At 41.2% G+C, this 13,554-nt stretch overlaps 1 protein-coding gene across 2 annotated transcripts in view; it reads left to right on the forward strand.

Moving 5' to 3' along the window:
- Window positions 1–13,554, forward strand: part of ptprn2 (protein tyrosine phosphatase receptor type N2) — a 112,940-nt gene that overhangs the window by 85,934 nt on the left and 13,452 nt on the right. For both annotated transcript variants that reach the window (XM_033985973.2, XM_055230104.1), the window contains exons 12-15: window positions 2,567–2,782; window positions 5,030–5,236; window positions 9,225–9,372; window positions 10,254–10,327. In XM_033985973.2, coding sequence (XP_033841864.1) covers window positions 2,567–2,782; window positions 5,030–5,236; window positions 9,225–9,372; window positions 10,254–10,327 — 645 coding nt within the window. The remainder of the gene's footprint in view (window positions 1–2,566; window positions 2,783–5,029; window positions 5,237–9,224; window positions 9,373–10,253; window positions 10,328–13,554) is intronic.

The raw sequence follows: 13,554 nt of genomic DNA on the forward strand, positions 1-13,554 counted from the left end.
AAAAAAGTAGACTTTATAAAGTAGTAAAATGTTTTTATTTGGGTTCTTTTGAGATTGTCTGATTTTGTGGTTTGTAGGATTTTGTCTTGATCTTTTTCACGGTTTGGGGAGTGAATGGATAGCAGGGCGTCCACACCTCAAATCCTGACCTTTTCTCTGTCATTTAAATAATCCCAGCTCCGAAATCCATCTGGCCTGGTCTGTCCCTCAGACTGAAGCTCATTCACAGACACATCCAGAAGGAGATAGTCTATGTGATTTGTAATATATGATAATATATGTAATATATAGCAGACCAAATCACAATCACAATTTATGCATTAAATTAAACAATATTCTGAAAAAAAAAAATTAATTCAAATTGTACCGTTTCAAATCTGCTGGATTTACGTTTTTGTTTTTTTTTTTAATTTAAATTTACACAAATGTGTATTTTGTAAATTTAAATTAAGGCAGAAGTATAAGGCTCAATAAAAACTCACAATTTCATTAATTAAATTAAATAAAATGTAGGAAAGAAAGAAATGAAGAGCAAAATACATATATGTTAAATTAAATGTAAGGATTGAAAAAGAATGAAAGTAAAGCTGCGGAAGCTAATGAATAGCTGAGTGAAGGCCCACGGAGCTAATTCTGAGCCTCCAATCTCCGCCTTCTCCTCCTCCTCTTTTCTTCCTCCCTCTTTCCTCAAACGACATAACACGATTAGCGCCTTCAAACGCTCTTTAATGTTTGCTCTGCATTTCTAGCCCCTCTGCTCCAACCATTTTTCATACTTTTCAATGTGTTTACATCAACATATTTTTTTAATGAATCGTTATATGATTTGCTCTTTATAGTTAAACAGGCCAAGTGTTAAGTATTTCAGAGTGTGTTGTAAAAACTTGTAAAAACATAAAAAAAAAAAAAAAAAAACATTTCTATGTCAGAAGTTAGCATGTGTTGGTGTTTACAGCTCAGCTTTACTTGTCTCATAAACACTCGGGTTGCTGTCCGAACTCATAATACTTGATTACAACTACCCCACACGCTGTAACCACGGCGATTGCAATCACCACCAACTGCCATCAGTCGCTGGGGCCGCAGTAAAACGACCTGGGCTTTAACCGCACCGCTAAAACATTGGCAATTACAAGCCACAAGGTCAGAGCGCATTGTTACTGGTGCGAGGTGAAGTGTCTTGTTTGGAGAACGCTATAACAAGATGTAGCCATCCCTCAGCCCCCCATTAGACCCTCGGGCGAAATGTCAGATGCCCCGCCATTTTTTCTTTTTTTTCCCAACGCTGTACATTTGATTCAGTCGTGCTATCAATCTTTCACTATTGCACGCAGACAATTAGGGGCCCGTTGATGTATTTGCACGACGTTATTGATATTGCCCTTTCAGAGACGTATTGCCTTGCATACATACATTACACAACTGTTATGGTTTTGTATCACTCATAAAGCGTGGGGTGATTTATGAGCTGGTGAATGCGCTTGTGGATACATTCTCCGCCATTTTTTTTTTTTTCAAACTTAGACTAATGTGTGTGTTTTATACAATCTGGATAAATATGAGCCCATATTAGGCATCATTAATTATCCTTCCCAATTATCACTGCTGTGTCTTTCGGCGTAGAGGCCCTCTGGGAATGTATCATTACAGTAAATGGCCATGAGTGGAGCAATTATGTTCACCGTTCTTTAACCTGTGCCGATAATAATCTGGCATTTTTTGTACATTCAAAATAACACACCTAGCTGTATTTCTAATTATCTGAAGCATTGTTTTGTGGTGGTGGGTGCTCCATGTGAAGTTTTAGCCTGACCCCCCCACACACCACCACCACCATCGTCCACCCTGTAGCCATTAGCTGAGCGTCTCCAGCCAGAGTCTAATCCAGCCAAACCCAGGACCAGAGGAGCTAATTAAGCCCAAGCTTTTAGTGTCCCTGCCTCCTGTAGTCACCCAGTGCCAGCCCGCCCCATGCCAGCATTAAATGGGCTTGTAAATATCTATAGTGGTTAGACAGGCAGTGGACAGGAGCCGGTAATAGGGCTTGACTGAGTCTGAATGCACATTATAAGGCTAGTGTTGGAGCGGGCTAATGAGTGGGGCTGGCCAGAGCGGGAGTTAGCAATGGGAGAACTGCTATGGTGAAAAATAAGGTAATGTTTTGCAATAGAGGTGGGAGAGATGTCAAAAAATAATAGTATCTGTATTGTTGTTCTGGAGGTATTCAAAATTACAATATTGAGTGTATTGTATATAACTATTTAAAATGACAGCAAAAAAGTAGATAAAAAAATTTGAAAAAAAGGGTATAAAGTGGGATTTATGCACTTATGTGGTTAATTGTTAATCCACGTTTTGTACAATATTTTAACCTCAACCTAGACTTTTACCTGCACATTTTAGCACATTACTGATGCATTTAAAATACTGGAAAATGGGAGAAAAAAATTGAGGTATTTAGTTTTGTCAATATAGCCAACCACCCCTACTTTTCTGTTCATAAAAAGAAGAAAAAGTAAGACTGTACTAGCAGCTTTTAAAGTGAAATTTTGTGTTTGTTTTGCAGAGGGGCAGCCTGACCCAGATCCCCGTAGTGAAGGAGACGCGTGTGGAGTCGGGCCAGTTCCTGCTCCTGTCGCTCCTCTGCATGCTCTTCATCCTGGTGGCTCTGGCAGTGTCCGGCACCTTCTTCTGCGTGCGACAGCGCTCTCACCTGCACATGAAGGAGAAGTTAGCCAGCCTCGGCACAGACACCAGCACTGATGCTACAGCCACCTATCAGGTAAGAGCAACCCCTCGTCAGCAGCCAGTCGCAGGCTGCGATTCAGATCCGGCTCAGGGATTGGAGGAGGATGCTGCGAGGAAATGTGCTTCGGGGTCTGATTGGCTGATTTGTAAAAATTTGTGAATAATATGCAAATTTGGTGAGGCATTTCTGTGTCAAAATGACAGTGAGTCACAACCCATTTATTTGAGCAAATTTACAATTGCTACATCTGTTCATGGATGAGATATTCAAGCAAGGGTTTCTATGTATCCTAGCACTGTGAAAGTGTGATCTAGATGTTCAAATGTTCCTCCTAATGGTTTACTTTCTGTTTAGGTGAAAGGTCAAGGTAAAGCTTACGTTATGAAATGTTGTTGGTTGAAACATTAAATCTGAGTATTTGTAAAAAATGAGTTTTGAACCTTGAAGGCTACTCTAGTTCATAGCAACTTTAAACTAATTGTGAATTCTGAACTGTGTTAAAACACACACCCATACACACATGTGTTTCAGAGTACTTTTTCCAATTGTAAATACATCTTTTTTGTTCAAAGTTAAAAAGCCTCTTTCAGAAATAATGTGAATTTGAGATGATGGATACAGCAAGTAAGGGGAGAAATCCTGTAAATATCCTAAAAAGCAATAGATTTGAAAATACTTTGACCTTTGTGTTTGTTTAGTCTATCTGCCTTAGCATATTCCCATAGCTCCTCTCTGCTCGTTGCAGTCCTCACAACTCTGCTCTTAGTCACAGCTCACCTCGTGTGTCTGGGCTCTGTGTGTGCAGTGCAGTGGGAGACAGGAGAGCGACCCGTCGCTCTGACCTATTCCCTCTGTTCCTTGGGGGCCGCGGGCAGCCGGGCCTCTATTGATTTTCAGAGCTGGGGCTCAGCTGTGCCCAGCGTGGCAATCACAACACATTTATCTGCATGTCGCGTTAACATTTTCAATATTTAATCAGGTTTTCACAGAGCTGCTTTTCCATCAAACGCTGAAGAAGCAACAGAAAAGTTAGACGAGATTATTAGCAGTGCTGCAAATATATGCAATCATTTCTTCTCTTACATTGAGGAAAGGATTGTGTTGTCACGCCTTGTGTATTTACGAGGAGGCAGAACGCATATCTTATTTTTGGGTGAAATTACTTGTCTGAAAGCAGTTGAAATGAGAAAATCCAAGCAATGTTCCTTTCTAAGCTTCATGATTCTCAACTCTTGCCCCCTACCGCATGCTGCTGCCTGGCTGTGGGATCTTTGCAGAGTGGAGAGGCACGATGAGTTATGAGGAGGACCTAGATATCGCCCCGAGGCCAAGGCCCAGGGCACCACTTCATGGCTCTAATCATTAAAGTCTGACGGCTGCACAAGCTGATCCAAGTCCACGGCTTAGTCTAGTGTAGCTTCCAGGGGAAATCTCACTGTGATGCTGCTGTAGATCATGACTTAGCATGTGCTTTCACAAGGCTAGCCCTCTGTGGCCTCACGCAGCTAATTTACTATGGAAATGAGGTCGGAAGCAATGGAGGACTTTTTCACTCAAAGCCAAACTTGCAGATAGTAAATTTAGCAGTTACTTGACAATTACCACACCATGTTTTGAATGAGAATTTGTCTGCGAGGTTGTGAGCAGTCAGACAATTTGGATAGTGCATTAAGCAGTGTCTGCAGTGGGGCATGATGAGTTAGGAAAGCTGAGTCATGGGTGCTGTTATCCTAAGAGCAGTTGGTGAGACAGACTTTTTAGTTGGGACCTGGAAATATCAATCAAAACAGAGAATTATACCACACAACTACAGCTAATACATTTTAATCTCCTCTGGCTTTGTGTGCCTATTTACCACTGAGGCCCTGTTTGATTTATGAGCCCAGTTTCCTGTCAACTTTCTATCTCTTTCTACACAATGTATTTATTTCTCGCGGGGCATAAGTGCAGGAGTGATTGGTGCTTCTTGTGTTTGGGAGTAAAAGATCACAGCTAAATGATTCATTTGCAGACAGCTGTTGCTTGGCAGTCAGGTGTGACACAGGGAATTCATTCTGGAAAATCGTGTCGACTTCCTCAACCATGCACTTTTTTTGACATAATTAGTATAAGCTTCATAATCCACACGGATAAGCCATTAATCTACATACAAGTGAGGACAAATCAAGTCAGGTGGGATTTTCCAGAGAACTCAGCCCCTCACAGCGAGGATAAGCAGGAAAAGTACAGCGAGTATTGTAGCGATGTATAACCAAGACCCTCTCTGGGATCTGTACATAGGAGTTATGTCGGCAGCGCATGGCCATCCGGACGTCGGAGCGTGTGGAAAGGCCGGAGACACTGCGCCACCATTCCCGCCTCAACAGCGTGTCATCCCAATTCAGCGATGGTCCGGCCGCCAGCCCCTCCACGCGCAGCAGCACCTCCTCCTGGTGTGAGGAACCAGTGCCCTCCAACATGGACATCTCCACCGGGCACATGATCCTGGTAAGACACGCCCACTCACACAGGCCTGGTACAGACACTTGTACTTGTGTTGGTAGTTTGCAGATTTTAGAATTTGATTATGTCTATACTGTTAGATAGGGAGCAAAAGACAGTTTTTCTATTGATAAGAAATATTGAAAATGTAAAATTACAAATGTTGAACCTGATCCTTTCTAGTATTGAGTAGAAATGATCACTAGCCCCTTATGGCTTATAAAATGCTGTGATGTCATCTGAAAGCCAGCACTTGGACATACTAATGTAAATCACAATTTACCACGTTTGAAAATGGTTTATAGTTGAAGTACTGGTATTATGCTACCTATGCTATCCATGTTATCAGGGTGATGAAAAATTAGCATAGTTGTTGCCATAGCATTTAACCTATATTCCCTATAGTCTTTTGAATATTAAAAAGTTTGTGTGTTTTAAAAATAAAACACACAAATTCCATAGTAGGAGCACTTTTTTCAGTTATTATTTTGAAATGCTTCAAAGATATTTTTTTTAACTAATTGATTATGTGCTTTGCATATCATTTGTCAGTACTGGTTGGATTTAAACTTTTCCCGGAGATGATTCTTCATCACTTCATCACATAGGCTGACCAAAGGAATAAAGTGTCTATTTGTACATACAGCTGCATTAATCAAAAAAGCACTGAATCACATCTCAACAATCTCTCCAAATTGGCAGATTAGTTTAAATACCCTCTTATTGCCCCCATCTCAATTATCCCAAAAGCCATATAATAGTGGACATGTCGTCTAATGAAGCGGCATTCTTTTGACTGGTTTGATTTGTGGATAGGAGTGTTAGATATGAACAGGACTTATCAGCGCTCTGTCTGCTGCTGCGTGTGTGCGTATGTGTGTGTGGAGTGTTCAGTCACGCTGCTGTAGCATGTCAAATAGAGGTTTCTACACATCTCATATGAGCTCACACTGTAGTCTTTAACTGTGACTGTTTGCCTTTCTATCAGCCCATCTCCTTCTGCTTCCACTTCACTTTTTCTGCTGTTTATACATTTTACCCTGCTCCTGTTCTTTCCCCCCTTAATGACATTTTCTCTCCTCCCTGTCCCTCCTTTATATCCTTCTCTGCTGCAGAAATCACCCAGACATTGCTCATTGTGACGAGGGCCGCTCCAAAGTGAAATATTATTACCCATTTGATTGTCATTTGGATGTTTTCGAATGTGTTTTTGCTTAAAAAGACTGTGCACAAACACACACAATGGATTGTTTTAATTCTGCACAACTTTGGCTTGGTTCATTTGAGACAAGCTTGATAAAAGAGATGGATAGATGCCTGGCAGTGTTTCCATTAATGGAGAGAGCATTCATCACGCTGCACGTCGAGCTTTTATATTGGGAGGCTGTAATGAATGAGAGTGGATCTGCCTTGTATTGGTGGTAATAGATGGGTTTTGTTGCACTCGTCAAGTCTTGTATGTGGAGCTCCTTTTGAAAACAGTGACAATAGAAAAGCATTTAGCCCTCCATAACAAAAGAGGCTGTGAATGATTCCTGGAGCTGTTATTATTATGATTAGCTGCAGTTACTTGTTCACAGGCATTAGAATGCTGGAGGTAGTGCATATACAGAGACCTTTGCTCCTCAGTGCTGTGACTGACATGGAGATGTCCTATAGGAGGCTCAGCTTTAACATTCTGCTGCCATCTCACATGAAACCATGTGTGAGATTGCCTTGTTATCACTGATCTCAGACCTATATTTTCCCATCTCTGCTCCTTCTTCTCTGTGGCTGTGCAGAGATGATGAATGCCGGCCCCTCCAAAGAGCTCATGCTGGGGGTCTGGTCAGAGTCAGGAGAAATTAAGTACAATGGGCTGCTCACCTTTAGAGTAAAGTCTTGCATAACTACATGTAACTTCACAAAGTAGAATTGGGCTGAGTCATCTACTGCCAGTGTGTTTTTGACACACCTCTCTGTCGAATATTTCTCACTTCATTTTGCTGCCAGCTTCAGTTGAGCTTTGCTGCCAAAACCTGCAAGTGATACCTAGTTAATGGCTCCCATTGTCGATTATTATGACGAGGTGTAATGTGGAAATGTGTTGGTGGATTATTTCAGCACCATGGACAGCGTTTCACAGGTAGCTAAACTGTTCCTCAAGGCTCAGTAAAAATACACTTTTAAGAATTGTTAACTGTTTTTAAGATGACATAAAAGTCTAAGCACAGGCAGTTTTGAGTGCCTTTCATCTGTGTTTTAAATGAGTTTGTGCCTGGTTTAATATAGTCATTATCAGTCATAGAAGGGCTGCTTTAACTGTGGTAGTGTTACCTGTTGGGCCTATCTCCCTCTCGGCCTTCATCCTGATTTCAGCTGCAGCCTGTGCTGCCGAGCAGACTGCTTAGGAAGGATTAGACATTGTTTCCCTGACACCCAGGCCTCCCATCCGGGCCTCTGATTGGCAGACATAATCCCCCCATTCAGTAAACCTTCGTTACCCTGTCTGTGGAATACGCCACGCTCCACTGCCTCCTAGAGACGGGAGGTGCTCGATAAGGGCAGGCTGCTGCCTGCATCACATTAAGTGCACCCAAATATGAATTTGGAATGCAATCGATTCGGGGCATGGTTTGAATAGAATGGGGAAGCAATTCTGAGTGGATGTATCAAGTGCATGGAGATGTAATATTGTTGGGGAGGTGGGATGTGTCACGCTGGCGAGCACACAGTACTTGTGCTCTGATGAGAGAGTAGTGGTGACAGCCTCTGTCAAGTGGCCATAATGGCAGCCTGTCATGTGCACAGTGCAAGTGTTTGTGTGGACCACGCACACATGCAAATATACATGTGACGTTGCCATTAGAATTGACATTAAGGAGATTTCCTCTGATAATTGGGCATTTGCCTCTGATTTGACAGAGTTAATAGCACTTTGAAGTGGAACTCTGGCTCTTTTATATGCAGCTGCATTAATTGCCAGAGTTTCTATTGTTGTTGCAAGGCTTGAGTGTCACCTTTGGTACCATATCCAACAATTAACTTTGATTTCCATTGTGAGTTGGACTATAATGTTCTTATATGTCATCTGACATATTTAGTGCCCATGGAAATGGGTAATTACCTATTGTGTGGAGGATAGGATTATTTGTGATTATCAGGAGCAAAGAATGATATATATTCTACACTGGCTCCTGCCTCTGACAGATATATGCCGAGTCTAACAATAGATTGTCACCTTGGTGTTAAGGTTTTCCTATAGCTCCTTTAATATGGGCTCAAAATCCCAGCACATCTGGGTATCACTTTCATTGTATTAGCCAGATGATCCCTGACATCAGTTTATGAGTCTGTAATCTTCTAGGCCACACAATAGAGGACTAAACCATTTAACCCTGTGGGGAGGGGCGCCATGATACCAGAAAGAAAGAACTGAACACGACGCAAGCTCAAAAACACTTGTCTTGCCAGCTCCAGCCTCTAAGCTCCCTAAGACGTGCCCCGGTTTGGGAGAAGTGAGGAAAGCCACAGTCACACACATCACACATGTACCAGGCCTGTGCCCCTCCCTCTCTCTTTTCCCATCTTTGTCTCTCTGGCGAATTCAATTTTGTCTTCTCCAAGCGACAGCTTAAATGCACACAATCTTATCAGCCTCAGTGCAAGCAGTGAGGGAGGTGATTGAAACAGCCCTCAAGTATTGCTAATGCAGACCCACCTTTCAGCAGTCTTAATTGTGTATTTTCTTCTTCCTCTTTTGTTCAAACGCACTCACAGACACAGGAGAGCCAAACACCTTGTCTGTAATGCTGCTCCACCATATGGCAGCTTATAGTACTATTACACTCCCATCAAGCCTGATCAGTGTTATGTGCTGTTTGTCTGGTTTGTATGGGTTAGCTGTATTTACCTTAAAGAAATGTGTGTGAACGTAAACAGGCAATCTGGAGAGCGTTGATTGGATGTGGTTGTGCTTTGAAATGGCAGCTGAGGTGCTGTGTGTCTCTTGCAGTCATACATGGAGGACCACTTGAAGAACAAGAACCGTCTAGAGCGAGAGTGGGAGGCCTTGTGCTCCTACCAGGCCGAACCCAGCACCTGCAATGTGGGCCATGTAGAGGGCAACGGCAAGAAGAACCGTCCGGATGCGGTGGTCGCATGTAAGTGTGAACACTTATTATTTACAACTCAGCTCAACTCACGATTGGAACTTCAATCTGTTTAAAGCCACAGTGGAACATTTTAGCCAAAATATACACTAAATTAAAAGATATTTTTTTTGGCATTTTGGTTGTGCACTGCATCTTGACTGTGCTTGTTTCCATGGAAATGTTCTTTGGCTATAATATTCCACAGTATGGCAAAAACGTATATATCTCTGTGTTCCAAAGAAAATTAATGGTTTTAAATTTGATTTGCTACAAATTATGCAAGTGAAGTGCCACCTCCTGAAAGTTACGTATTTTACCTTACTACACCTTAACTATTCTTAGCCCCAGTACTGTACTTTACTGCTCAAATTCAATATATCTCATTCTTGTACTTACAATAAAATAGACAATGAGCCTTTAAAAATTGGGTGGGGAAAATGTATAATTTCTAGCTGTTGTTTTGGGTCAGTAGAAAAAAGTGAGTTTTTGATTGCTTCTTAATGGCACGACATTTTACTAAAAGATATTTTAAAATGCTAAAATGTTATGTGTAACGTGGCAATTTCATTCAGATATTCTCTTTTACCATTGTACCTCCATTGAGAAAAATATATTGGTAGCCATGTTTTTAAGGGATAGAAAATGCATGTGAGATTACTAAAGTGGATTCAAGAGCTCTGATAAAGTATGGGCAGCTTCTGCATCTTGGCTTGTCTTAAATATAATGTTTCACTTGGACTGATGTGGCGACTTGATGTTGTTGTGATAAAACTGTTGAAATTGCAGTCCCTTGCAGCATTTTGATTTCCATATCCCTCTGTCGCCTTTGTTACTGCACAATAGAAGCAAACAGCACAAATGTTGATGAATTATGGATATGTCTATTACAGATGATCACTCGAGGATCACCTTGAAAGCGGAGAATAACCACGGCAACTCGGATTACATCAACGCCAGCCCCATCGTGAGTACTGTTTATTTGCACGTTGTCTAATGCGAGCTGTTTGAAGCCAGTCTGCAGCACAGGCACCTGTTGAGGTTGTAGTATTTCAAAAGCACTCCCCATTGATCCGGGCCCACTGATCTTCACTGTGACTTTGTTCTCCGAGCTCTGCGGATTGGTTCATCTTGTTGAATGATATTTTCAAAATGGCCGCTCCCTGGAGACGCCCTCAAAAGAATGACACGCTCCATTATTTGGTCTTAAACTAATGGAACAGACATCACAGTACTGGAAAGGGCGGAGGTTACTTTTTTGGTATTTTATCCCTAAAATATAGCCAGTCATTGCGTTCCCTTGAGGGTACTGGGGCAAGATTCCATCAAAAAGAACAGGAAACTATGCATTTCAAATACAGTGGCAGCAGTGATAGATGAGCACGCACTAAAAGACCATTACTTCTCCCAAACAAATAACACAAGCTTTCCAGTCGGCCATTTTCCCCCATACTTTACATTTTTAAGTTGATTTATTAAGGCCAGCATTGTACACATAGACAGCCAGCGCAGTTATGTATACGTATATATAAAAACAAAAAAAAAATACCAAAGATTGTGAAGCAGTGTTGTGCGGATGAAAGGACAGTAATTACACCACAAAGGGAGACCCCTGCCTGGGCAAAGCAAAACTGTGGTAATTACGTCTGTCATGGCTGTGTCTTCCTCCTCATTAGCTTTGGGGCAGCAGCCTACGAGTAAATAATCTGTCGCCTCTTTCTGGGAAGCTGGGGTCAGACAAAGAGAGCTCGCATATAGCTGAAAGGTGAAGCTTGGCTAATGGCTAAACCACAAATGATCTCACTCCCTTGCAAACATACAGCATCATTAAGCTAGGAGAAATGCTACACGAATGCCAAACAAGTATGTAGTCTTTCGTTTAGCCGCTTCTGAGGTGGGCACCAGGTGTTGAAGTTGACATGTATTCTGGTAGAACACAAATTTTCAGCAAAAGCCATTTTTACTTCAGAGCACTTCTCGCGGCTTCCTTTCGTTTTTTTCCCCCCCGTTGTAGTAGGAGTCTATCTTCTCAGTACAATAGCAAGGGGAGGCTGAGGAACGCAGGACGACTCTTTCAAGTTAGCGCTTTAGTATTCATGCAGGGATGTCAGCGCGGAGCTACAGCATGTCTGTGTCCTTGAGATTGGCTAAACGGAGTGGCAGCGCTAGCATTCAGACCATTTTTTTTAACCGAAAAGGCTAACAAGTAAATACAGATGCTAATTGGAGTCGACCAGTGGGTAATGAACATTGTGAATGATTTATGCTTGTTTTCTCACTTCTGTTTAGGGCAATACTTTTACTTTTGCCCCATTTATTCCTATGCATTATACATACAGTTAACAGTGATCTCCAGCCTGGTTCGGATACATTTCAATTAAGTATTTTACTGACCTAAAAAGAACAGTAGCTTGCGTTGCCTCATCAGATAATGAGTTGTGTAACGGGGTTTATAATTTCATCAGTGAGTGAGGTTGGATTAAAATGGGAACGCATAACTGTATGTTGAGACAAGAGAAACTCTAGTAAACACTGAGACGTGACAGTGGTAGGAGAGCGAATTTAATTTGAAGGTGTCTGGCTTAAAGGAAGATCTCATTAAAGTAAGAAAGTATTCAAAGCATTGGACAAAGGCTGTGTGTTTAACTCTTTATGAATGTTTTGAGACAAGAAGCATAATGAAGATAAAGTCAAAGAGTAATATTCAATAACTGAACAAGAAAGTTGTATATTAAAATCACAGTGGTGTTTGTTTAATGTCACTGAAATGTTTAAAGCCATATGAGAAAAGTTAGGAAGTCATTCAGTGCAACATAGTCTTGCATTGGTCAACAATCTAATCCTACTTTAGTTCCTATATATTTCTAAAAAATCTCATTATCTATTTGGGTTATTAAATGAAAGTTAAAAAAAACTATTGTGCTGGTGTCTGCTATGTAGCTAGAGTAAAATCTATGACACCCATTGATCATCATGTAATAATTAGCACATTTAAATTTTCAGTATTCATTTAAAAGGACTTAATAAAAGAAACAAGTCCGCTGACGTCCGTGTTAGAAAACTGCAGTGCTCAGTGGGAGCTGACGTCGCTGTATACGTCATCACAACAAAGAGCAGTGTAGCTGTCGGCCCCTCCTATGGATAGCTGCAGATCACACTAACGAGTACCGGATTTTATTTGTACCACAATGACTACGCGGCACAGTCAAATCTTAGGCGCATCATCGATTAAGAAAGTAAAATTGAAGAATGAAGTAAGTACAGAGCAGTTGGTGTATGCCGGTGGCAGTGAAATGGGGATTGATCGGCAATATGGCAGCTTGAAAATGAGCAATTCAAGATTGCTTAAACATGCACAAATCACTCCAAAAAACAACTTTGAGAGGATAAATGAAAAGGGGAAACAACTATAGCAGTTAAAAGCTCTGAAAAGTCTATTTTGTATGATAGGTCTGCTTTAACATGGTTACATTGGTAGCTAATAATATCTTGCTATTTGAATTTTCTAATATGGCCCCTCCACACAAGTAGCCATTAGTTATCTGCTTCTTATGGGTAGAATCTGTGAAAATTAGCATGTTACTCTAGACAGAAAGAATCCTAAAATTGTTTATGTACAAGTAACTACATTGTAAAGCAAGTCAGCCTTTTTTGACCCAATTCTTCATATTCCTTCTATGGCTGTCATGTGTCACAATGTACATGTCATTGCCCACATTTTCAGTCTCTATGCATTCTCTTTCTTCAGTACTACACAAAATCATTTTGCTCCTATATCTTGGGGGCATGCATACAAATTCACCTTTCTAAAATGTGATCGTTGATTTGGGGTAGAGGGAGAGAATGGGGGAGGGCCGTATCACAGGCAACACCTACTCAATCAAGTCCCAATCACATCCCTCAAATCATGTCCCCTCGGTGTGTCATTATGTCACACCTTCAGGCTCTCCGCACGCACACGTCACAGTATGAACAATGGGGATGGGGAAGTCGTTAGTTAAGGTTTAAGAACAGGCAGGCTTTGGCAAGAAAGGGATACACTTTTGTGAACCCAATTGAAATTACTCTGTTTTTATATTGTAATTACGCAAAGTATTATGGTCAAACTGGTTTATGTGAAAATGAATTAATCAAAATCTAATTGAAATTGTAATTTGATTGGTTTAGCAAATATCAAGAGACTGCAATTATTTA

Source organism: Periophthalmus magnuspinnatus, chromosome 20 (assembly GCF_009829125.3).
Source record: "Periophthalmus magnuspinnatus isolate fPerMag1 chromosome 20, fPerMag1.2.pri, whole genome shotgun sequence".
NCBI lineage: Eukaryota > Metazoa > Chordata > Actinopteri > Gobiiformes > Gobiidae > Periophthalmus > Periophthalmus magnuspinnatus.